Below are 27,835 nucleotides of genomic sequence, written 5' to 3' on the forward strand. Positions count from 1 at the left end.
CATTGAGTTTACCCTGAGAAAGGCAACAATGACCATGAAGCCTTGCGCAGGCACCAGTGCGCATGCGTGACCTGCCGATTTTTCTCTTTTCTCTCCCCCCCCCCCCCCCCCCCACAAATCGTTTTCGGCGATTCTGTTCGGGGAGGGGTGTTAATCACGACCGGAATATAGGCGATAAGTGGCTAATACACTCAATTTCGTTTCTAAAAGGGTTTATCTAAAGAATTTAATATTAAACACACTGCACATTTTCCACGCATGAATATAGTGATAAGTCAATTATCAGGGAGGACAGGGGTGCTTCAAGTAAGTGTTGAACGAACTTCCAGTAGAAGTGGTAGAGGCAGGTTCGATATTATCATTTAAAGAAAAATTGGATAGGTATATGGACAGGAAAGGAATGAAGGGTTATGGGCTGAGTGCAGGTCGGTGGGACTAGCGTTCGGCATGGACTAGAAGGGCAGAGATGGCCTGTTTCTGTGCTGTAATTGTTATATGGTTATATAAATAAGTCAATAGCATCGTAACATGTTAAGTAATGTTTGGATATTAAACACACAGCACTTATTTTCTCCGTATGAGCATATAAAATCATTGCAACACACCAATATCGCTGAATCAGTGGGAGCCCTGGGCTTGTTTTCCTTGCAACAAGAGGGTCCCATCGAGGGGTGAGGGGAGACAGCGATACTCGAAGGGGGTTCTTTATGTCCGGTCTATTCTGCAATTTAGTTTTCGTTGCATTCAATGCAGAAAACTCCGCTTCGCAGAAAAATGTTGGAAATGAAAGCAACGTTTTCAGTGCTTTCGTGGCTATCTCAGGATATTTAGCTTTGACTTTGATCCAGAATGCCGGCAGAGATGTTATGTCAAACAAACTTCTTAGCCGGCCGGTATTTGCAAACTCGAGGAGTTGATCTTCGTCCCGCGCTGACATGGATGTGCGTTCAAACTCAATAGTGCATGACAGGGAATGAGGAAAGGTGCCTCTGAGTCATATCGCCAAATCATATCGTTTCCTCGCGGCCTGGTAGCACATGCTTTGCGGCCTGGTGGTTGGGGACCGCTGCATTAAAATACACAGCCTATATAAAGTAGAAATAATGTATGTTCAGTGTAGTTTCACTTACTGGAATTGGGAAGACTCCAAAAAATTGCAGTTTTGTCACAGTTCAACACTTGCTTATACGAATAACCACCTTCTGTAATTATTTTCTTCAGTTTTGCTGGGAACTTTTCGGCAGCTTCCGTATCAACCGAAGCACTTGCTCCAGTAAACGTTTAACTATGAAGCTGCCCTCGTCTCAGTAACCGATCAAACCACCCATGACTACCTTTAAATTCCACTTTCATGACACTTTCATCACCATCGTCCAGTGCTTTCTGTTTCAGCTTATTAAAAAGACTGATTTCTCCTTAAGTGTAAGAAAACTTAACGGAACACCACACTTTGTGCACCCATCAATCCACTCAAGCAATAGACTTTCCATTTTATCCATTATTGGATGCTGACTAAGAGAGACCACTTTGCTACGGGCAGAACCAACGGTAACATGGGCAGCTTTCAAGATTCTTTCTCTCTGTGTATAAATAGTGTGAACGGTGGACGCAGCAAGATCAACATGCGGACAATGTCCTTACTTTGTTTACCACGATCGAAATGCTTAATTATGTCTAGTTTTACGAGCTTACGAGCTCTTTTAAGCTTTTCCGATACTTTAGAGCTCATCTTTCTAACGGATGCACAAAATAAATTGAGATAAAGCACGTGTTTAAGCAATGGTGGCTAGAATGCAGTTCTGGGGGAGGAGCTTGGCTGTTACAATTAGCAAATATAACTGATGAAAAGATAAAATGTTTTATGAATATATAAAAATTAGAAGATAACGAAGGAAGAAGTAGGGTCCTTTCATGTTCAAAAAGAACATAAAAATGGAGTAGAATTTTTGCCCCTTGATAAGGCTAATCAACTTCAAAACTATTTTCCTGCCCCCTTCCCATGTCTCTTGATTGCTCCAATGCCTTCAGTGATTGTCTACAGAACTTCAGTACAGAAAATCCAAATATTTCCATCCTCCGAGTGAAGAAGCCCTAAATGACCCGCTTCATATTTTAACATTTTGACCCATAGTTCTAGACACCTCCGCCAGAGGAAACAACCTTTGTACTTCTATCTCGTCTATTTCTCTAAGAATTTTGTGAATTTCATCATGTTACATCTCATTTTTTTCTAAATGAGAGTTGTTTTGCCATGTGATAGACTCATCATGCCTGATGTATCTTGTTTGCACTTCCTTTACTTAGTCGGTTACAATGGGACATTGCAGGTTGCAGAGCTGTGTTGAGAAGAGGCAGGTGGAGTTTAATCCAGACATTTGTGAAGTGATATACTTTGGAAGGCCAAACTTGATAGTAGAGTACAAAGTTAATGGCAACATTTTTAGCAGGGTGGAGGAACAGAGGGAGCTTGGAGTCCATGTCCATAGGTCCCTCAAAGTCGTCATGCAAGTTGATAGGGTGTGAAGAGGGCATATGGTTTGTTGGCCTTTTTTATTGGGGGGGGGGATTGAGCTCAAGAGCTGTTTCGGCACTATAAAACCTTGGTTAGACCACATTTGGAGTGTTGTGTTCAGCTCTGTTCGCCTCATTATATGAAGGTTTTGAAAGCTTTAGCGAGTGTTCAGATGACATTTACCAAGAAGCTGCCTGGATTAGAGCGCATATCTGACTTGGAAAGGTTGGGCTTGAGATGTTTCACTTTGAGTGAAGGAGGATCAGAGGATACATGATAGAGGTTATTAGATTATAATGTCGATCTGCCTCTCTACCAGAGACCTTTAGGTTCAGAATCAGGGAATAACTGTCAAACATAGTTTACTTAAAAGTGCATACTGTTTATTAGCAAGCTTGCATTCTCAGTTGAACTATAGAATCCCCGCTGACAGAGCTTGGGAAAATCTGCAGCCAGGTAAGCCCAGAATACTGTTTGGAGCTGTTGATATACATAGTTATCACATATTTTGATATGGGTAGACCAAGAAGCTGCTCATGGAACAAATACTTCTTTGTTGATACATTATTCTCACAGCATGACTTGTCAAGCTGCCAATAAGTTAGTTAGGTTTTAGCCCTTTCAATTCTGCATATAATTCCTCAATAAAAGGCACAGATAGTGTGAGGGGTCAGGGCCTTTTTTCCCCAGAGTGACAGTGGCAATTTTTAAAGGTGATTGGAGGAAAGTATAAGGGGGATGTCATAAGAAGGTTTTTTAAACAGGGAGGGTAATGGTTTAGTCAGATACATTATGGACATTTAAGAAAGTCTTAAATAGGCACATAGATGAAAGAAAAATGGAGAGCTATATGGGAGGGAGGGGTTAGACTGGTATTGGAATAGATTAGAAGGTCGGCAGGACCTTGTGGGTCAAAGTGTCTGTACTGTTCTACGTTCTACGTTATATTGCAAGTATATCCTTTACAAATAAGTATACGGAAATTCTGCAGTTCTTCAGGTCTGGTTTCAGCCAGGCCCTGCTTATAGAGGTGGAGGATGTAGATACGGTTCTTAAAACCAGTATTTTAGAATCATAATCAGAATCAGGTTTAATATCACTGGCATACGAGGGGTGATTAATAAGTTCATGGCCTAAAGTAGAAGGAGTCAATTTTAGAAAATCTAGCACATTTATTTTTCTTCCTCCTTTTCCAATATTTTTATTGATTTCTATGTCGAAGAATACAGAGTCCAAGAGAATACATATTGTAAAACAAAAGAAAAAAAATAATGGTACCAGATATAGTATATTGAATCACATTAACAAACTTCTTACTCTATATTCGTATAGATTAGATTCATTCGTATATTAGAATATAAACAATTTTATTAAAAAAAATCTACACCCACTACCAAAGTCGAAGCTGTTTGGGGAAAAAAAGGAAAAAAAAACTTAGCAGATAATAAAATATGCTATTAACCAACTTCTGTACTTTAAAAACGGCCCCCACAAATTTTGAAAATCTTGGTTAGATTCAGAAATTGGAACAACGAATTTGTTCTAAATTTAGGCATGCCATAACATCCCGTAACCACTGAACATGATTAGGCGGAATAGCATCCTTCCATTTAAACAAAAACGCCCTCCTAGCCATAAGAGAGATAAAAGCCAGAATGTGCAAATCAGATGTCTTCAAAATGATATCTTTCCTTTCAACAATACCAAATAGGGCAATCAAAGGATTAGGCTTAAAATGTACTTTAAAGAGTACAGAAAAAGTTTTCGAATATTTTCCAAGACTTGGGCACGTCCAAAACATTTGAATAAATGAAGCTTCTCCATTCTTACACCTATCACAGTAGGGAGATATATCCATATAAAGACGTGATAACTTATCCTTGGGCATATAAGCCCTATGAACCACTTTAAATTTTAGGAGGGAACGATGAGCACATAACGATAAGTATTAACCAATTTAAAATCTCATTCCAAGTTTCTTCAGAAATTGAAGTCTGTAAATCTTGTTCCCAAAGATTTTTGATTTTGTCTGAAGAATCATTTCTCATTCCCAACAACATATCATAAATATTGGATATTAAACCATTATAAAATGATTTCATATTAAGAATTTCATCTAATACGTTCTTATCAGGACTATTAGGAAATTTATTTAATTGAGGTCGCAGAAAATCTCTAATTTGTAAGTACCGAAAAAATCGGTTTTTGGTAAACTATATTTAGTTGACAATTGTTCGAACGAAGAAAGACTCCTCCCACATCACAGATCCCAGAAACATGTAATGCCCAATCTTTCCCATTGTTTAAAAACTACATCAGTCATAGAAGGCTTAAAAAATAATTTTATAAAATGGGACTAGAAAGGGAAAATTTCAATAAATCAATGTATTTTCTAAATTGTATACAAATCCTCAAAGTATGTTTGACTACCTCATTTTCAGTTATCTTACTTAAGGATAAAGGAAGTGAAGATCCCAAAAGAGAGATAATAGAACATTTATTAACTGAGTTAGCTTCTAAAGAAACCCACCCGGGACAGTCCTCATGATTAATATAGTATAACCAAAACGTGAGATTCTGTATATTAGCTACCTAGTAATAAAACCTAAAATTTGGTAAAGCTAAACCTCCATTCTTTTCAACTTTCTAGAGATGGACTTCGATCGTGGACGTTTATTTTTCCATATGTAAGAGGATAAAACAAAGTCCAGAGAGTCAAAAAAAGGATTAGGAATAAAAATGGGTAGAGCATGAAAGAAGTACATAAATTTGGGTAAAACATTTATTTTTATAGAATTAATTCCACCAATCAATGATAACGAAAGGGGCGACCCATTTGATAATGTTTTTTTTTATATAATTTATTAAAGTAAGAACATTTTCTTTAAATAGGTATTTATAATTAGTAATTATTATGTCCAAATAAGTGAATTGGTTTCTTACAATTTTAAAAGGAAGGTTAATATCAATTAATAGCAAATTATTCAAAGGAAAAAGTTCACTCTTGTGTAGGTTCAGTTTATATCCAGAAAACTGACTAAAACAAGAGAGTTAAAGAAAGCACAGAAGGTAATGAAGTTTCGACATTAGGAATGTAAAGCAATAAAGCATCCACATAAAGCGAAACTTTGTGGATAGTACCCTTCCGTAAAATACCAGTGATATCATTAGATTCTCGAAAAGCAGTAGCTAAAGGTTCTAAAGCCAGATGAAAGAGCAAAGGACTCAAAGGGCAACCTTGTCTGGTTCCATGTTGAAGTTTAAATGGTTTAGAATTCGGAGAATTAGTAAGAACCCAAGCAAAAGGGGATAAATGCAGTAATTTAATCCATTGAATAAAGTTGGACCCAAAATTAAATTTTTCTAAGATTTTAAATAAATAATGCCATTCAACCCGATCAAAAGCCTTCTCGGCGTCTAAGGATATCACACACTCCGATATCTCCTTAGAAGGAGAATAGATAACATTTAATAATCGATGAATATTAAGATAAGAATATTGATTTTTAATAAAACCAGTCTGATCGTCAGAAATGATAGATGGTATGATATTTTCCATCCTACGGGCCAGAACTTAAGATAGAATTTTAGCATCAACATTAAGTAAGGAAATTGGTCTATATGAAGAATATTCAGTTGGGTTCTTATTTTTTTAAGGATAAGCGAAATAGAAGCTTTGTAAAAAGATTGCAGCAACCTACCTAACCTAAAAGTATCTGAAGAACTTAACATAAATGAGGTATAAGCAAGGAAGAAAAAGCCTTATAAAATTCTCCAGAAAATCAGTCAGGACCTGGAGCTTTCCCTGAATGCAGTGAACGTACAGCCTCGGCTGTTTCTTCGTGAGAAATACATTGATCCAACTGTTTTCGGTTATCAACAGGAAGTGTAGGTATATTTATTTGGTCTAAAAATTCATCCATTACTGTATTATCTTTAAGAAGATCAGAACTATAAAGTTTAGAATAAAATTCTCTAAAAGTATCATTTATTTCTAAATGATCAGTTGTCCTAATACCATTAGCTTTATAAATTTCTTTAATCTGTCGTTTAGCACTAGAAGTTTTAATTTGGTTAACCAATAATTTACCTGTTTTATCTCCATGAATATAAAATTGACTTTTATCCTTTAGGAGTTGAGTTTCAATAGGGTATGTTAATAAAAAATCATATTTAGTTTTAATTTCAACCTGTCTTTTATATAAAACAGGATCTGAAGTCAAAGCATATTCTTCATCTAATTGTTTCAGCTGATTGGCTAAATTAATTCTCTCCTTATTAGCTTTTTACTTAACACTTGCAGTATAAGAAGTGATTTGTCCTCTAATGTATGCTTTAAAGGCATCCTGTATGACAAGTCTAGAAGTCTCCTCTCCCGTATTCTCTTTAAAAAAGAGAGTAATTTGCCTCTCCAAAATAAGAAATCCTTGTCAGATAACAAAGTTAAATTAAAATGCCAGAATCTGTTTGAGGAAAACCCGGAAGATTTGTGGATAAAAGCACGGGAGCATGGTCAGAAATAGCAATCTCTTTATATTCACAAGATCAAACTAATGGAATCATTTGGTTATCTATAAAATAAAGTCAATTCTGGAATTCGCATGATGAACATGAGAGAAAAACGAATATTCTCTATCTGCTGGATATAAGAAACGCCGATATCAACAATACCACATTTCATTAGAAATGAATGGATAAACGAAGCTGATTTATTAAGTGTCACTGGTTTAGAAGAAGACCAATCTAAAACTGGATCTAACCAGCAATTAGTCTCCTGCCATCACCAATGAGTACAAACTCAGATCAGGCAAAACGAAAAAAAAAAAACGCTCAAAGAATCCTGGATCATCTATATTTGGTGCATAAACATTAGCAAATACCAACAATTTATTCTCTAATTTCCCTGATACTATAACAAATCATCCGTTAGTATCAGAAACAGCCTTGTGTTGAACAAAGGGAACTGTATTTTCTATAAAAATCGAAACTCCTCTACCTTTGGCCAGAAAACTTGAATGAAAGTGCAATTCTCTCCATCGGCTACAAACGTGTGAGTTAACAGAATTGCATACATGGGTTTCTTGTAAAAAAAAATTGACACCTTAAATTTTTTAATATCGGCAAAGGATCATTTAATCCTTTCACATTAAGACTAAGTAACTTAATATTATAATCCATTTTATTATTATTTAAAGGAAAAGTTAAAAGGATAATCCTTAAGAAGATTAATAAAACTAAACAATGACCTATGAGATAAGGAAACCAAACAACAGGTTTGACTAAGAATCCCAAACAGCTTCCAAGAAAAAAAAACAAACACTCCCCCCTCCCCAAGAGAAAAAGTCAACCAAAGAAAGTCGACACCTACGACTAATCGCGACATTACCCCCCCCCCCAAAAAAAATCCTGCTGGGTTAGCTCCAAATAAATTACAAAGTTAGAAATATTCCAACTTAGTCAGAACAACAGATAATAAAGAAACAGTTAATTCTGACATCAAGATCTCTAGAAAAGTTCAAAAAGAAAGAGTTAAGTACAAAGTTTAGCAAAGGTAAAATAAATAGTTATTCATGTAAAAATAATAAGCAATCACTTTACTGACTCTAAATATTTCTGGGCCTGGAGACTCGTATGGAACCATTTTTGCAATCCATCCTGCAGTGTTAGTCTGAGCTTCGCCGGATACCGTAGAGAAGGTTTAAAATCCCTGTTGTAGAATTCTGACATGACGCTTTTAAATTTAACACGCTCCCTCATAATCTGTGCTGAGAAATCTACAGTGATTCTAATCTTTTTTCCATTAAAATCAATCATACCTTTCCGACGAGATTCCCAAATTATATGGCCCTTTGTTTGAAACTCATGAAAAGTGATTAGTACTGAACGAGGTTTGCTTGCAAACATTCTATTCCCAGGTACTCTGTGTGCTCTGTCGATCATTGGTGTGGATTTTAAAATATCAGGAAATAACTGAACCAGAAAGTTTGCAAAAAATTCCGTAAGACGATCACCTTCAGTTAACATCTTCGAGACCAAGAATTCGTACGTTATTCCTCTTACTTCTGTTTTCTAAATCAGTAATCTTCTGTCATAGTTTGTCGTTAACCTTGGATTGTTTTTCATAACGCTTTTCCAGTTCGTCCATTTTCTCATCCAGAATCAACAGGATTTCTTCATTCTTTTTTATTCATTTATCGTGCTTAGTTAAGGTTTCCTGAATAGAATCCAGTTTTGTACTTAATTGTTTAATTTCAGAGCCAAGTTGTTGAAACTCTTTGGAGGATTTCTTTCTGAATCGCTGAATTTTCTTGGAGGATTCTTTTCTGAATCACTGAAATTCCTCGGACGCTTCGTTTCTGTGCTTTTGCATCAATTCGATATTAGCATCCAAAGATGTAGAAGAATCTTTTTTTTACCTTTAGCAGTTCTTGTAGTCATAGTGTCAAATCAGGTTGGAAAGTAAGAAAAGTAAAGTAAACTAGGAGCGGCTCTAAAATGCTGTTATTCTATCCACCGCCAGCAGGAAGTCCCCCATTTATTTTTCAACATAGTCCCCTCCTACACTTGGACCTCCAAAAAGTGTCCACAAGAGGGGTGATTGATAAGTTTGTGGCCTAAGATAGAAGGAGATGAGGTATACAGCTCTCGTTATGTGTACATGCAATTCAACTCTTTGAGTGATTATGCAGAAAGTTTGAAGTTAATAACTCATCAGTTAATAATTCATCGGGGTGATTGATAAGTTCGCGGCATAAGGTAGAGGAAGATGAGTTATTAACTTCAAACTGTCTGCCTGATCACTCAAAGCGTTGAACTGCATGTGCATGTAACGAGAGCCTTCTACCTTAGGCCACAAACTTATCAATCACCCCTCATAAGTCATGAAATTTTCTAAGTGGTAGTGGTACAATGCAATGCATGATAATATAGAAAAAAATAGATAAATTAATTACAGTAAGTATATACTGTATATGTATATTAAATAGATAACTTAAAAAAGCACAAAAAACAAATAATAATTCAAAAAATGAGGTAGGGTTCATGGGTTCAATGTCCTTTTAGGAATCGGATGGCAGAAGGGGAGAAGCTGTTCTTGAACTAATACGAGAGGACAGAGAGATGGATAATTCCATGTTGTCGTTAAGGCATATGAGTATGAAATATTGGATGGAAGAAATGTAGTATAAGAAATTGATTTTTGAAGTTGGATAATATGCATGATACAAATTATTTATATAATACAGAATTTCTTCCCTAAATCTTTCAACCTTTCTAATAATTTCCTCTCTAATACTACTGCAGAGGGTTGCAAACTCAGCCAGTTCCATCATGAGTACTAGCCTCCCCACCATCAAGGACTTTTTCAAACGCAGCATCCTTCATTAAGGACCTCCACCACCCAGTACATGCCCTCTTTTCATTACTACTATCAAAGTAGAGATACAGGAGCCTGAAGATACACATTCAATGTTTTAGGAACTGCTTTTCCCCTTCTGCCTTCAGATTTCTGAACAGACAATGAACTCATGAATACTACCTCACTATTTTTATTTTGCTTTCTTCTCGCACTACTTAATATATATATACACACACACACACACACACACACACACACACACAGTGCCTATAAAAAGTTTATAGTAGATTCACCTTTGGTAGCAATTACAGCCTCGAGTCTGTGTGGATAGGTTTCTATCAGCTTTGCAAATCTGGACACAGCAATTTTTCCCCATTCCTATTTACAAAACTGCTTAAGCTCTGTCAGATTGCCTGGAGATTTTGAGTGAACAGCTGTTTTCAAGTCCAGCCACAAATTCTCAATTGGATTGAGGTCCAGACTCTGGCTTGGCCACTCCAGGACATTAACTTTGTTTATAAGCTATTCCTGTGTAGCTTTAGCTTTATGCTTGGAGTCATTGTCTTGCTGGAAAACAAATGTTCTCCCAATTCACAGTTCTGCTGCAGACTGCATCAGGTTTTCCTTCAGGATTTCCATGAATTTTGCTGCATTCATTTTACCATCTCCCTTCACAAGCTTTCCAGGGCCTGCTGCGTGAAGCATGCCCACAGCATGATGCAGCCTCCACCATGCTTCATGGTAGGGATGATTTTGATGATGTGCGGTGTTTGGCTTATGCCAAATTAACATTTAGTCTGATGGCCAAAAAGCTCAATTTTGTTTTCATCAGACCATAGAACCTTCTTCCAGCTGACTTCCAAGTCTCCCATATGATTACTGGCAAACTCTAGCTGAGATTTCTTGAGAGTTTTTTTTTCCAACAGTAGCTTTCTCTTTGCCAGTCTCCCATAAAGCTGCGACTGGTGAAGTACCCAGGCAACAGTTGTATGCACAGTCTCTTCCCATCTCAGCCACTGAAGCTTGTAACTCCTCCAGAGTTGACATAGGTCTCTTGGTGGCCTCCCTCACAAGTCCCCTTCTTCCACGATCACTCAGTTTTTGAGGATGGCCAGCTCTAGGCAAATTTAGAGCTTAGCCATATTCTTTCCGTTTCTTGATGATTGACTTAACTATACTCCAAAGGATATTCAATGACTTGGAAATTTTCTTGTATCCATCTCCTGACTTGTACTTTTCAATAACGTTTTCGCAGAGTTGCTTGGAGTATTCTTTTCTTTTCATGACGTAGTTTTTGCCAGGATACTGGTTCACCAGCTGTTAGACCTTTCAGCTACAGGTGTACTTTTACTACAATCAATTGAAACATCTTGAATGTACACAGATCTCCAAAAACAGGTCTTCATTTAGTTAATTGTGTGACTTCTAAAACCAACTAGCTGCACCAGTGTTGATTTGGTATGTCATATTAAAGGGAGTGAATACTTATGCAATCAATTATTTTTTGTTTTATATTTGTAGCTAATTTAGATCAGTTTGTAGTGATCTGTTTTCAGACACAAAAGAGTGTTTTTCTGTTGAGCAGACTCAAGCCAAATTAGATCCACTGTGATTCAATGTTGTGAAGCAATAAAACATGACAACTTCCAAAGGTGGGTAGATACTTTTTATAGACACGATATACACACACACACACACACACACACACACACACACACACACACACACACACACAGTGTATAATGTATATAAAACATTTGGTATTGTGATTATTAGTATACAGTATTTTATGTATTGCATGGTCTGCTGCTGCAAAACAACAAATTTCACCACATATGTCAATGATATTAAACCTGATTTTGATTTTGATTCTGATTCTAATTAAACATTGCAATTGTACCTGTCTCTACCACTTCCTCAGGTAACTTGTTCAACATAACCAATGGCCTCTTTTTTTAAAAAGTTGCCCTCATATCTCATTTTAATTTTTCTTCTTCCAGTTTAAATGTATGCCTTTAGTCTTAGATTTCTCTACTGTAGGAAAATGGCTATGACCATTCGTCCTATGTCTCTCAAAATTTTATATACCTTTATATAGTTACCCTTCAGCGACCTCTTCTCCATGGAAACAAAAGTCCAGTGAACCTAGTCTCTCTTTTTTAACGTAAGCCCTCTGGTGCCAGTACCATACTTGTGAAACTTTTCTGCACCCTTTCCAGCTTAATAATATCCTTCCTGTAGCTCAACGACCTTGGAAATCGAGCCCGAGGCTCGACTGGAGCGGAGGCCTCTGCAACCATGGCTCAGCTTAAGGACTTGTTTTAGCAAGGAGCCCGGCCATCCAGGATTAAGTGTCGGCTTCGGGGCCCGATCCAATCGACAGCCCAGGCCCCCGGCAGCTGGAAGTGGCAGCGGAGCCTCCCCTGTTAATTTGCCCCACCTGGAGCGCACGATGACGCAACCCTCCGATCGATTCCCGTGGGACCCGTCCACCTACCTCAAAGAGCTGACAACAGCACACTGCATCGATGGAAACCTGGAAAGATGCACTATTTACCGAGGAAGCGTGGGAAAAGAGCTGGGCTGCTGGTCAGATTGAAGCTGAGGGGCTTCAGGGTCCCTATGCCCACCATCCTACTAGCTAATGTGCAAGCCATTGAGAACAAGGTGGATGATCTTAAAGGGAGACTCACCTACTGCAGGGAGATGCAGAACTGCTGTGTATTCTGTTTTACCGAGACCTGGCTCTCCCCTGCCACCCCTGACTGTGCCATCCGACTGGAGGAATTTTCGATCCATCGGATGGACCACACAGCGTCTTCGGGCAAGATGAGAGGAGGTGGTGTCTGCCTACTGATCAACACTGGGTGGTGCTCGGACACAGTAGTACTGACAAGCTCTTGCAGCCGGAACCTGCAACACCTGTTGGTGAAGTGTCGTCCCTACTATCTGCCATGGGAATTCACTTCGGTCATACTGACGGCAGTCTACATTCCCCCCCAGGTGGATGTGGAGTGTGCTCTGAACATACTGTATGCCAACATCAGTGAACTTGAGACCAGGTATCCGGAGGCTTTGCTCATTACAGCCGGGGACTTCAACCAGGCCAACCTCAGAAAGGCACTGCCAAAGTTATACTAACATGTCTCCTGCCCCACTAGAGGCCCGAATATACTTGACCACTGCTACAGAGCAGTCAAGGATGCCTACCGTTCTGTCCCACGACCTCACTTCGGAAAATCGGACCATCAGGCCGTACTCCTCCTCCTGGCTTACAAACAGAAACTTTAACGGGAGGCCATGGTGTCAAAAGTAGTGTCGTGTTGGATGGAGGAAACGGATGAGGTCCTCCGTGACTGCTTTGAATCGGTGGACTGGTTAGTATTCAAGGACTCGGCAGCTAACCTCGATGAGTATGCCTCAGCTGCTACGGACTTTATCTGGAAATGCACAGAGGACTGTGTGTCTCGCGAGACGATCCGGGTATTCCCTAACCAGAAACCTTGGATGAATTATGAGGTCAAGTCCCTTTTAAAGGCTAGAGCTGCGGCTTTTAGTTCTGGGAATACCAGTCGCTACACAGAACCCAGGCGTGAATTCCGGAAACCCATTAAGGGCGCCAAGAGGCAATATCGAGCCAAGTTGGATGCCCAGGCTAACCAAAGGAATGCCAGTAGACTATGGCAGGGTCTAAATGAGATCACTGGGCGCAAAGAAAAGGCTGGGAATATCAATAACTGTGGCGTGCCTCTTCCTGACAAACTTAATGTATTCTACGCAAGATTCAAACAGAAGAGGAGCGTCCCGTTCCCTCCAGATGAACCGGACCTGGTGGCATCAAGATTCATCGTCACTGAGGAGGACGTTAGAAGGGCCTTCCTGAAGATAAATCCAAGGAAGGCGACAGGCCCAGATGGCGTCTCGGGACGGGTTCTCCGGGCCTCTGCAAGCGAGCTAGCTGGTGTGTTTGCTGACATCTTCAACTGCTCCTTGCTTCAGTCTAAGTTCCCCTCGTGTTTTAAGAAGGCAACGATAATCCCAGTGCCGAAGAAGAGCAAGGTGGCATGCCTGAATGACTATCGACCTGTGGCTCTGATGTCAATTGCTATGAAGTGCTTCGAGAGATTGGTTATGGCACACATCAACCACAGCCTACCGGTCAACCTCGACGCTTTGCAATTCGCCTACCAGAGCAACAGGTCAACGGCAGATGCCATCTCTCTGGCCCTACGTTCCTCCGTAGAACATCTGGAGAAAAAGACGCATACGTAAGGCTCCTTTTCATTGACTACAGCTCTGCCTTTAATACCAGCATTCCAAATAAACTGATTCCTAAGCTCCGGAACCTGGGCCTTAGCACTCAGATCTGCAGCTGGATCTTCAACTTCCTCACAGACTGGACCCAGGCTGTAAAAATAGGGGACAAGCTCTCCTCTACAATCACTCTGAGCACCGGTGTCCCACAAGACTGTGTACTCAGCCTCCTGCTGTACTCACTGTACACCCATGATTGCATAGCCAAGTTTCCATCAAACTCAATATACGTTTGCTGATGACACAACAATTGTAGGCCGTATCTCGGGTAATGATGAGTTTGAGAACAGAGAGGAAATTAAGAACCTGGTGGCATGGTGCGAAGACAATAACCTATCCCTCAATGTCAGCAAGACGAAGGAATTGGTTGTTGACTTCAGAAGGAGTAGTGGACTGCACGACCCACTTTACATCGGTGGTGCGCAAGTGGAACAGGTCAAAAGTTTTAAGTTTCTTGGGGTCAATATCACAAATGACCTGACTTCGTCCAGCCAAGCAGAGTTCACTGCCAAGAAGGCCCACCAGCGCCTTTACTTCCTGAGAAAACCAAAGAAATTTGGCCTGTACCCTGAAACCCTCACTAATTTTTTATAGATGCACTGTAGAAAGCATTCTTCTAGGACGCATGACAACCTGGTATGGAAGTTGTCCTGTCCAAGACCGAAAGAAGCTGCAGAAGATCGTGAACACAGTGCAGCACATCACACAAACCAATCTTCTGTCCGTGGACTCACTTTACACCACACGCTGTCGGAGCAGTGCTGCCAGGATAATCAAGGACACGACCCACCCAGTCAACACATTTTTTGTCCCTCTTCCCTCCAGGAGAAGGCTCAGGAGCTTGAAGACTTGTATGGCCAGATTTGGGAACAGCTTCTTTCCAACTGTGATAAGACTGCTGAACGGATCCTGACCCGAATCTGGGCCGTACCCACCAAATATCCGGACCTGCCTCTCGGCGTTTTTTTTGCACTACCTTACTTCCCATTTTTCTATTTTCTATTCATGATTTATAATTTACATTTTTAATATTTACTAATTTTAACTATTTTAATATTTTTAATATTTAATATTTATAACCCAGGGAGTGGGAAGCACAGAATCAAATATCACTGTGATGATTGTACATTCCAGTACCAATTGTTTGGCGACAATAAAGTATAAAGTACTCAAAGTATTCCGTGTGGTCTCATCAGTATCCTGTACAGTTGTAACATGATGTCCCAACTCTTGTTCTCAGTATCTTCATTGATGAAGATAAATGTACCTTGACCTTCTTCGCTGCCTTGTCACTTGTCTAATAATGACATCTTTTAGTTCATTTGAATGCTATTACACAGGCATTCCCAGAGTATAACCTAACTGGTAATAGAAGCTCTTGGCTTATTTGTAGGTAGATTATTGGATATATTTTGTAACATTGAAAGGAGGATTCAGTTTGTTTACAATTGGATGAAGTAGAAGAATTTTACACTTGCATTGGAACGTAAAGGAATATACTGACATTAATAATCATAACTAGGACAATAATTTGAACCCTTGATTGCAGCTATTCAAATGAATCTGTCAGTGCTAAACTCATATGATGACTATTTCCTTGCATATCATTTTTTTAAATGATTGTGGCATGTATTTACTTTTATCTCCAATAATATTAATAACTGTGTGGACACGAGAAATTCTGTAGATGCTGGAAATCCAAAATTCTTTATTTATATACCACCTTCTGTACATTTAAATGCAGACTCAAAGTGCTTTACATAGATTGTAAAGATAAATTAATATGGTCATAAAAACGCAAGACAAAATTAGAAATCATAAGTGAACACAGTCATTATATAGAATAAAATGCAATAAAATATACCAAATTATATAAATGAAATCAACACCCAACAGGCATTAAGTAATCATTTAAGTACACCAAATTTAAAAAGTAGGTCTTTAGAAGTGTTTTGAAGTGTTCCACAGTATTAGCCTGGCATATCTCAGATGATAGTGTATTCAAGATGTTTGGTGCATAACAGCAAAAGGCTGCATAACCAGTTCTTGTATGCTTGGCTCCAGGAATGTGAAACAAACCAGTATTCGTGGATCTAAGATTATGATTATGGATGTAAGGGGATAGACACTCTAAACTAGATAGAAGAGCTAGATCATTCAGAGCCTTATATACAACTAAGAATATTTTAAAATTGATCCTGAAGGACACAGGTGGACAGTGTAATGATGCCAAACTTGATGAAATATGCTCAGATTTTTTGGGGGTTAAGTTTCTTGCTGCTGAATTTTGAACAAGTTTCAGCCGATATATATCTTTCTTAGGCAGTCCTGGAAAGAATGCATTACAGTAGTCAATAGTACAGTGCATTATTCTTACAGTATAAGAATATGTACAGCATTTATGAGGGAATATTAGATGTTATGATGCTGGTGTAAACACATGAATGCTTGACAATTTTATTTTGTATTTCAGTATTGACAATTTCAACAAAATGTTAAAAAATTTCTATAATTTTTAGGTGGAATGTAGTAATTGAATCTCTGTAACTACAAAGGAGATTTTTATTTGACTTGAATAGATGTCATGATAAAATCAAAGTCCAGGATAACTTGGCAACAGCAGGTAGCAAGACCATGGGTGCTGAAAAACTAAGCTTAATGTGAAGATGTGGAAAGTCAGTAAACAAGATTAGCTATAATGGAAAGCTCAAAGATGTGGAGAGAATATTGAGTGCAGAATTCACAAGGCAGTCAGAAGATTGTTAGTTATGCACTTAATTTATAAACAACAAATGTACTCCAATTGAGTGAGGAAATTGCAATTGTAGGACGGATTTCAAAGTGCTCATTTTGGGAATACCTGGAGAAGAGGAAATCAATAGATGTGTGGGCAGTGTAAAGTCTACAATTAAAATTAAACCCTACTGCTCAGTGCTAGGATATATAGATTTTCTTGGTTATTCTGGACTGAAATGTAAAGCATTGCTATGATTATATTAACATCAAAAAAGAACAATGAGTAAAAGTAAGCTGTGCATTCGTATAAAGATCGATGGCATTTGATATCTTGAAAATTAAACTTCCGTGCAAATCCAATTTTCAGTGATTCTATTTAAGTCCAAAACCTATAATTCCGAATCCTGAATGTGATAGCAGCTAAACATTATCAGATGCTGCACTTGCCCTCTATAGGTAAAAAAGTTTATCGCCATCTAAATTGAATCCATTAATGACATCAGAATCAGTGGAATTTTGCCACTGAGATGAGCAGAATCTTTGCATCAACTACCTAATAGTCCTAAGATATAGACACTTAGATCCAGGGGATTTGGTAGCTCTTCGTCATGTTAATAGTCCCAAATACTTTCCAAACTAATAATTAGCACACTCCTTCCATTCTATTTTTCATATTGTTATTCCTCTTTTGTGAAAGGTGCACACAGTTTTTGTTGAATGTCTCAAGCATTGCTATATTCCTGACAATAGTTTTTGTGTTTCTAGGAGACCCTGTTTAACTTTAAGTCTTTACATATACATTTAGAAATGCACAGCTTTTATTGTTCATGCTAGTTTATGCTTTTTTTTGCATTTTGTTACTCTTCTTATTTGTATATATATAATCACCAGTTTCTAAAATCTCCTTGGATATATAGGCTTGGTACTTAGACAATAGACAATAGGTGCAGGAGTAGGCCATTCAGCCCTTCGAGCCAGCACTACCACCACCATTAGCACTTGTAACAAAATAATGAAGGTTTCCTATTGTCAACATTTTAGTTAGTAAGAAATTGATATCTTTTGCTTTACTCAATTTCTGAAGAGAATAACCATTATAGTGAATTATGAAATATTCTTTAACTTTTAATTCTGACAATGTAGTAAATATGGTCTCGGCCTGAAACGTCGACTGCACCTCTTCCTACAGATGCTGCTTGGCCTGCTGCGTTCACCAGCAACTTTGATGTGTGTTGCTTGAATTTCCAGCATCTGCAGAATTCCTGTTGTTTTAGTAAATATGGAGATCCTTTCAACACTAACCAGAAGGTTTTCTGTTCCTTGTCACCTATTTTTTGCACCCATAATAATTAGCTGATAATTTTCAGTCGTCATTCTTTACTGTTACTCATGTATCATTATCATATCCTGGGATAGTTAGTTGCTGACATTGGTCGTCGTGCAACCATGTCTCCTCTCTCCCTGTATTTATAAATCATTTTATGAATTGTTTTAATTAAGCCAGAAACCAAAACGTTCAGGGTGAAGCAGCTGGATTAACAAAAATCTTACCTATTGATTATTGCTTTTATTATCCCTTATTACATGACTAACACATTGCAAATGCAGAGCTGAATATGCTATTCCAGAGTGACAGTTTGTGGATAGAGTCTACATGTGACCTCATAATCTTCATGATTCACCCCTCTCTCCCCCTCCCTCTCTCCCCCTCCCTCTCTCCCCCTCCCTCTCTCCCCCTCCCTCTCTCCCCCTCCCTCTCTCCCCCTCCCTCTCTCCCCCTCCCTCTCTCTCCCCCTCCATCTCTCCCCCTCCCCCTCCCCTGCCTCCTCCCCCTCTCCTCTCCCCCTCTCTCTACCCCCAACACTCCCCTTTCTCTCCCTCTCTGCCCCTTTCTTCCCCCTTCTCTCCATCTCTCCCCCTCTCCCCCTCCTTCTTCCCTTCTCTACCTCCTCTCTCCCCCATCTTTCTCCCCTCTTTCACCCCCTCCCTCCAAGTTGGGTGAGTCCATTCAGTGCCTGGAAAATGCACTTTATGCTCCTCATCATCCTACTGTCCACTCCTCCGTGCAATTCAGCACTCACTAACTGAGAATGGCCCCAACCAAATAAACATGGTCCTATTGATCACTGCCATCCTGGGCTGAGAGATCTCGATTGAGATTGCTAATGGGGCTGTTTGGTCACCACCCATCACTGCGAGTGCTAGCATCACATGTCAGACGAAATTCAAAAATGCTTAGAATCACGATCTCGCGTGGACTAGCAAACTCTTGTGGAAACCTAGAGTTCCATGGAGCCCCGGTTGAGAAACCATGGTCTACAGGTAGGAGATGGAAGAACTCGAGGCCTGGTGATAGGCAAATAACCTCTTCCTCAATGTCAACAAGACAAAGGTGATGGTTATCAGCTTCAGGAGAACTCGCACCACTCATAGCTCTTTACATTGGTGGCACAATAGTGGAAACAGCAAACAGTTTCAAACTCTTGGGAGTGCACATTTTGCAAAACTTCTCATGGTCCCAGAACACATTCTACACAATCAGGAGAACTCACCTGTGCCTCTATTTTCTGAGGAGGCAGAAGAGAGTAGGACTATGTGCATCTATACTCACATAATTGTAATGACATGCAGTAAGGAAGATCCTAACAAGCTGCATCATTGCATGGTATGGAAACTGCACTGCAGTGGGCAGGAAGGCTCTATGATGGGACCAAATCATTGACTGTTTATTCATTTCCATAGATGCTGCCTGGCTTGCTGAGTTCCTTCAGCATTTCGTGTGTGTTGCTCTGGATTTCTACATCTGCAGAATCTCTTGTGTTTACCAGTTAGCATAGCAGTTGTCTTAACTAGATCGTATAGAAAAACTTGATAAAATTTATTCAAATAATTTAGAATCATCGTGCTGTTATTAACCTGACTTTTGTAAACAAGTGATTCACTCAAATCAATTGACAATGAATTAAAGTATGAGAATGTTACATGGCTGAAATGGTGCATCCCACCACAGGTTTTGATCTATCTTTGTTATGCATTTGCTCTTATTGCTAGGAAAGCAACATGACCAAGAGATAACTAGTGCTCTTCTGCTATTCAAAGTTCAAAGAAAAATCTATTATCAGAGTACATGTATGTCACCATGTACAACCCTGAGATTCTTTTTCTGCAGGCATACTTAGCAAATCTATAGAACAGTAACTAAACTATAAACATCAGGAATTGTAAACTGTGCACAAACTGTGCAAATGCAGATAGAAATAAATAGCAATAAATATTGAGCATGAAATAACAAGATAACACCCATGAATATATCAATATAACAGAATGTAGTTATCCCTTTTGTTCAAGAGCCTGATGGTTGTGGTGTGAGGTCTGAGGCACCTGTATCTTCAACCTGATGGCAACAGTGAGAAAAGAGCATGGGCTGGGTGGTAAGGTATTAATTGATCAAACCAAAATCTAGCTATGGGATTGTCAATTTTGACAGATTCAATCCCAGTCCTAGTGTGAATAAGACCATAAGATACAGGAGCAGAAGTAGGCCATTCGGCCCATCGAGTCTGCTCCACTATTCAATTGTGGACTGATCCAATTCTTCCTGTCATCCCCACTCCCCTGCCTTCTCCCCATACCTTTTGATGCCCTGGCTAATCCAGAACATATCTACCTCTGCCTTAAATACACCCAACGACTTGGTCTCCACAGCTGCTCATGGCAACAAATTCTACAGATTTACCACTCTCTAACTAAAGTAATTTCTCTGCATCTCTGTTCTAAATGGATGTCCTTTAATCCTGAAATCATGCCCTCTTGTCCTAGACTCCCCTACCATGGGAAATAATTTTGCCATATCTTATCTGTTCAGGCCTTTTAACATTCAGAATGTTTCTATGAGATCCCCCTTCATTCTTCTGAACTCCAGGGAATACAGTCCAAGAGCTGCCAGATGTTCCTGATACAGAAACCCTTTCATTCCTGTAATCATTCTTGTAAATCTTCTCTGAACCCTCTCCAATGTCAGACACACGCATCCCTCATACAAACTCTTCTCCCTCCTGCCATCTGGCAAAAGGTACCGAAGCATTGGGGCTCTCACGACCAGACTGTGTAACAGTTTCTTCCCCCAAGCCATTAGGCTCCTGAATTCCCAGTGTCTAGTCTGACACCAACCTACACACACACTCTCTCTCTCTCACACACACACATACACACACACACTCACACTCAACTGAACACCACTCCACTCCCTTTGCAATTTTTACTTATTTCTTTCTCAATCCCTGCTAAAATATTGTTTACGTTTACATCATTTGTTATTGCAATTTGTCCTTTACTGTGCCTATTGTCTTGTTTATTAATTATTGTACTGTCTTGTGCACTTTATGTAGTCCCGTGTAGGTCTGAAGTCTAATGTAGTTTTGTGTTGTTTCAGGTAATTTAGTGTAGTTTTGTGTTATTTCATGTAGCACCAGGGACCTAGAGGAACGTTGTTTTATTTTTACTGTGTGCTGTACCAGCAGTTATGGTTAAAATGACAATAAAAGTGACTTGACTTGATCCTTGTGTACAAGTTGTGGCCACAATATTATCTCCAACCTTGGTTTAACATCTGACTATTTACAGGGAAACAAAACTTTTCCTAGTTTTTATTTCATTGTTGTGGATCTGGGTGTCATAGGTAAAGTCAGCATCGATTGCTTATTTCTAGTTGCCGTTGAGAAAGGTACTTGTGAATTGCTTTCTTCGAACTACAGCTATCCATTTGTCAAAGATACTCCCCAAAATTGTTCGGTAGGTAGTTTCAGTTTAGAATTGCAATGATGAAACACCAATGATGTATTTGCCAAAACAGCATTGTGCAAATTGGCAGAAAAGCTGTATGTGATGATCTAATATCCATGGTCTCTTCATGGTACAGAATGCTTCTTGAGAGCTGTTGAAACTGCACTCATTCAGACAAATGGAAAGAATTCCATCACACTTCTTACTTGTGCTTTGGGCTGTCAATGAGTGATTCACAGAATGTTATCTAGCCTATGCTTTACTTTTTGTATCTAGACTATTTAATGCTATCAATTTATTGCCAATGGTGAAACTCAGGATACTGGTGGTAGAGGCCTTCGTTATAGTAATTGCATTGAATGTCAAAGTTGGATTGTTAGACGCTTTCAGTTGGAAATGGTCACTGCCGACACTTTTGTGGTTCTGATTTTATCTGTTACAGGTGAGCCTATGACTGAATAATGTTTAGGTCTAGCTGCATGCAGGCATTGTTTATTCTTTTGCTGAGGAGTTGTGTGTTGTGCAACCATCAGTAAATATCCACCCTTCAACAGCATGGAAGAAAGGCCATTAAAAAAGCAGGTGAAAATGTTTGCACCTGGGACACTGCCATGAGGAAGTCTTACAGTAATATCCTGGGATTGTGGTGGTTGATCTTCAACACCTCCAGTCGTTTTGCTTTGGGTAAAGTGTGACTTCATTTGTTTTTTCTATGTTTGGACTAAAATTTTGATAAGAGCTGGAGTGGTCCTGGCTAAACCAAAACTGGACATTGATGAACAGATCACTACTGTGTAAATACTGCTTTATAACTCGTCACTTTCAAGTCAAGTTAAGTCACTTTTTATTGTAATTTCGACCATAACCGCTGATACAGTACACAGTAAAAACGAGACAACGTTTTTCAGGACCATGGTACTACATGAAACAATACAAAAACTACACTGAACTATGTAAAACAACACAAAAACCACACTAGACTACAGCCCTACCCAGGACTGCATAAAGTGCACACAACAGTGCAGGCATTACAATAAATAACAAACAAGACAATAGGCACAGTAGAGGGCAGTAGGTTGGTGTCAGTCCAGGCTCTGGGTATTGAGGAGTCTGTTGGCTTGGGAGAAGAAACTGTCACATTGTCTGGTCGTGAGAGCCCAAAAGCTTCGGTGCCTTTTGCCAGATGGCAGGAGGGAGAAGAGTTTGTATAAGTGGTGCGTGGGGTCCTTCATAATGTTGTTTGCTTTACGGATGCAGTGTGTGGTGTAAGTGTCTGTAATGGCAGGAAGAGAGACCCCGATGATCTTCTCAGCTGACCTCACTATCCGCTACAGGGTCTTGCGATCTGAGATGGTGCAATTTCCGAACTAGGCAGTGATGCAGCTGCTCAGGATGCTCTCAATATAACCTCTGTAGAATATGGTGAGGATGGTGGGGTGGGAGATGGACTTTTCTCAGCCTTTGCAGAAAGTAGAGATGCTGCTGTGCTTTCTTTGCTGTGGAGCTGGTGTTAAGGGACCAGGTGAGTTTCTCCGCCAGGTGAACACCAAGAAATTTGGTGCTCTTAAAGATCTCTACGGGGGAGTCATTGATGTTCAGCGGAGAGTGGTTGCTCCATGTCCTCCTGAAGTCAACAACCGTCTCTTTTGTTTTGTTCACATTCAGAGGCTGGTTGTTTACTGATGACTGAGAACAGATTAGAGATGTAATTAGATAGATTGGATTTTCCTGCCTTTTGTGAGCTGCCACACCTAGCCAATTTTCTACATCATTTGTTTGATGCTGATTGTACTGAAACAGCCTGGCTAGTGTCACACTTAGTTTTAAAGGTCTTCAGTATATAGCTGGGATGTTGCATGGTCCCTAGCCTTTTGGAAATACAATGCTGCCAGTCATTTCTTAATATCACTTGGAGCGAATTGAATTAGCTGAAGACTTGCTTTTGTGAAACTGGTAATCTCAAAAGGAAGCAAAACTGGATTATCTATTTGGCACTCCATACCGACCATGGTTGCTTATGCTGAGCTTTCTTTATAGCATTTTCATTCGTGGCCCCACCAACCTTGAGAATGGGATATTCTTGGAACACCTTTCTGTCAAGTGTCCACCATCATTTGCGACCAGAGGTTCAAAGGTTCATTTTATTGTCAAAGTACGCATGTACAATCCAACTCTGATGTTTGTCTACTTCAGATATCCATAAAATATAGAAAGATCATGGTTGTTGATGAAAGAAAAGACTTCAACTCCCCCACCCGATCATGAAAAAGTAAAGAAACAAATCTCCCAGACCCCAAAATCCCCCCTCCCCGAAGCAAAAAACAGCGAAAATAACAATTCCCAACCATCTCACCCACAGAAAAAAACAGCAACAATAACAATCCCCAACCATCTCACCTGTAGAAAAAAAGCGACAACAGTCCCCAACCATCTCACCTGCAGAAAAAAAAGTGACAATTAAAAATCCCCATCCCCCTCACTCGCAGAAAAGATCAGCAAGTCACGCCAAATGTCCAACCCCTCCACACACAAAAAATTAACGGATCACCCACCTGCCAATTGTTCATGAGAAAGAAAACATCGAAAAACTGAGAGAAATTAATATACAGTCCAATAATCACATAAATCTCAGAATATCAGAAACATATTTTCATCTGTATACAAGGAGAGCAGCGGCAAAAACTTAGTCCATCTGTAAAAAGTGACTGCTGACCCAGATCTGAAATGCTGCCCATCCGGAACTGAATGTGCCCATCTGGCTGGTGCCTGTCTTCGTCAGGAGCCATCACTGATCCCTTCTGCATTCACCTTGATGCTTCAATCTTCCTTGCCACTTTGAGATGGAGTTGTTCATGACCCCGTGCCTCGTCTCTGTTTTTTTCCATGAGTCAGCTTGTGTTCTCAGTCCTTTTCCGCCCCCCTTTCTCTAATCTCCACGAGGCAGCTTTCTGGGCACAGCATAGTGCTGGATCCTCGATCAAGTTCCAAACACAAACAAGACAAAAAGAGCAAGCAGAAGGTGTAGAAAAAGTGAAATAACTGGACAGCTTTGCTACCTGGAAGATGTTGCCCGAGAAATCATTAGTCACTGGCGCTTTCTTGATCAGGAGCCTATATTTAATTTGGTAGTCAAACGTTAGAGTTTCAATTTGATGTATTAGGTGTGAAATAAATTAGGTCTGTCTATTGTGTGCTTTTTTGTCATTTAAAATACACGTAGTCCTGTTTTTCAGATTTGATAAATTAACACCTCATTTTGTTGAGCAAGTTCTTATCATTATGCGGGGATCTGCTTGACATGTATGACGTGGCTAGCTCCTGTAGATACATGATCATTTGTTTTTATATTTTTTTATGTAGAGCTTGAATGCTCCTATAAATGTACCATTTATACCATATGAACAGAAGTAATCAGACTTCTTCAAGATTTTAATAACATCTGTTGTTCAGCATTTAGTTGTTGTATACAGGATGGAAATTAATAGACTTAAAAAGCTGTACTGCCAAAGCAGAAACCTAAGTATCCAACATGCTGGACAATGTGAGGTGTAACCTGTGCCAGAAATACATCATACAAAGTATCTTTACATTGTATTTAAGTGTCCACGGTTCTAAGGTACCAATGAATTGTCCAAAGTTCAGACCAAATTCCATATGCATACCATCTGATTCCACATGTGACAACATCTATTTCTTCCAGATTGCATTCTCTATCCCACTACCCTCTTCTGAACTCTTTTACTGTTTGGACCAGTCCTGAGTTAGATCATTATTCTACTGAAGCTGTCAAACTGGCTATAGAGAACTGACAGCATTTGCAGTTTATTAACAGAAAATGAAATTGAGACTAGTAAGCCAATTCATTTGGTATTGGTGTTTGTGCTACAGTTTCTTGAGTAAAGGTTAAATAATTTTGGAAGTACATTAGTGGAAATGCTGAACTAAATTCTGCTCTAAGATTTCAGAAATCTGATGTTTTGAAGTTTCAAAGTGCATTTTTATCAAAGAATGTATAAATTATACAAACTTGAGATTTGTTAAGCTTACAGGCAGTTGCAAAGCAGGGAACCCAAAAGAAACCAATTTAAAAAATATAAGACCAACCTGCCTCCCCCCCCCCCACCCCCCTCCTGTGCTCATGGAGAAGAGGAAAAAAACGCAAAATAAATCATATAAGCAGTAGAAGTGAGCAACAATAGCAGCATTTAGAGCGATCCACCCTCGTATCTGGGTTAATTGGTTGGGTATTGGAACTCCTCTGCCCTGTCTTCTCCCCTCCAAATCATTTACTCCAACTAGCAAGTCTCCAACTCCCAAGTCTGTCGATTTTGCAGCGCACCAGCAGGGCACAACACGCGAATTTGCTTTGCTTCACTCACTTCTTCATTGCTTACACTGATAATTTTTTACTTCAAAAAACTGTTATTAATAATTGTTTTAATAGAATTCCTTTGCTTTTGAACTACCAGTAAACTGTTGCATGTCTTCAGTAACACCATCTTAAACCAGAAGTTTAAGTAGTTCTTTACGGTAAGGTCTGTGAGTTTCACTTTTTATCTCAGAATTTTGAATTTAAAAAATGCTCTATCTTACCAGATGACTTTATGTTTATTTAGTCGGAACAGATTTTACTCAATAATCTAGGAAACTTACCAAGTTGCATGTTGTGTCCGTATGTTTTATCTTTTTATGAGTTTAAGCTAATTGATGTGCCAGTTCCATGCAGTTGTAACATATGAGGTTGTACTAATGAAAAGTATTTAACATTGAACATTGCTTTGATAATCAGTTTTCTCTCTTTTTTTTCGCAGTTAACAGCAAAGTGTTGCCTACAAGTTCAGAAAGATTGAAGAGCTTCCATATATCCTCAACTTATCTTCCTGTGAATTATGAACTCTCAAATGTACAGCTGGCCTTTTTCCTAAATAAAGTGAAACCAAATCCACAATGGAACATTACCAGCACAGTACAACGCCTGGAACACTTTGTTGTATTTCAAACAAAGGAACTACCATTGGTGAATGCAACATTAGGACCTTTCTCCATGGATCGGACGCTCCCAAAAGATGTACTTCAGCCCACCAGTACCTTGGAAGTACCAAACCGATTCACTATGAACTGGAAAGTGAGAGCCTTTATTATCCAGCAGAGAGTTCCCTTTAACCAACCACTTGTCCAGGTTTTGTTCTACGTAGCAGGTCGAGATTGGGATGATTTTGATGTTGTGGATAAATTGCCCTGTGTTAGACTTCATGTTTTTCAAGATATGCGGGATATTAAGAGCTCCTGCAGGCTAAGAGGAATCCTAGCCATGTGCCTAGTTCAAATTGATTTGCCTCTTGCCTGGTTTAGTTCTCCTATCTCAGATCTGGGAAGAAAGAAATCTGTGGATAATTTGGATATTGTCAGCGAAAATCTTCAAGTTGAACTCTACTACACCTTGCATCCTCCAGATGAAAATGGGGAATGCAGTGATGTAAATTCTCGTAAAGGAAACAGTATTAGAAAGGATGGTTCTAACCAACAGCCTCTGCTTCGTATAGGCAGCATCAATTTGTACCAACCTCTTCAAGATCAGTTAATTCAGGAGCATAGGCTTGATGGCAATATATTTATTCGCTTACCAGAAAGACCATTCAAACCTGGGGAGATCCTTAGTATTTCTGTTTTTCTAACACCAAATTCAACAGTGGAGCAATTCACATTGAGGTATGTAATGTATGCTTTTTCTTATTTTAAGAGACAATTAAACAAACTTGCAGGAAGATTTAAAAACTGTTTGCTAATCATTACAGATGTATGTAAATCATTTGAGTTTCCTGAAGCTGTACTCATTACATCAAAATGTAAAGATTACTTTCCTCTAGTTTTCTAGCCAAAGTTAAATTTGCAGTATCATTACTGTTGTTATGTGCCAATTTGTTTCCTATCGTAATTATACCTTCATTTAGCAATGGCACTTGTACTTTTATTCAACAGTTGACGAAAGATGCTAACCTTTCTATGAAAGAAGGAATAATGTATTTTCATTACATTTTTTTAAAAAAAGGAATGCATGTCCAAGGGTAAGCATTGTTTGACATTTTTAGAGGATACTGTGGATTATGCATCTTACAGCGAGATGAGTTTCTGAT

The 27,835-nt window shown here is 39.2% G+C and overlaps 1 protein-coding gene across 2 annotated transcripts in view; it reads left to right on the top strand.

Annotated features, from left to right (window-relative positions):
• Window positions 1-27,835, top strand: part of tmem132e (transmembrane protein 132E) — a 601,125-nt gene that overhangs the window by 162,887 nt on the left and 410,403 nt on the right. For both annotated transcript variants that reach the window (XM_072243258.1, XM_072243259.1), the window contains exon 2: window positions 26,513-27,410. In XM_072243258.1, coding sequence (XP_072099359.1) covers window positions 26,513-27,410 — 898 coding nt within the window. The remainder of the gene's footprint in view (window positions 1-26,512; window positions 27,411-27,835) is intronic.

This window comes from Mobula birostris, chromosome 25 (genome assembly GCF_030028105.1).
Source record: "Mobula birostris isolate sMobBir1 chromosome 25, sMobBir1.hap1, whole genome shotgun sequence".
NCBI lineage: Eukaryota > Metazoa > Chordata > Chondrichthyes > Myliobatiformes > Myliobatidae > Mobula > Mobula birostris.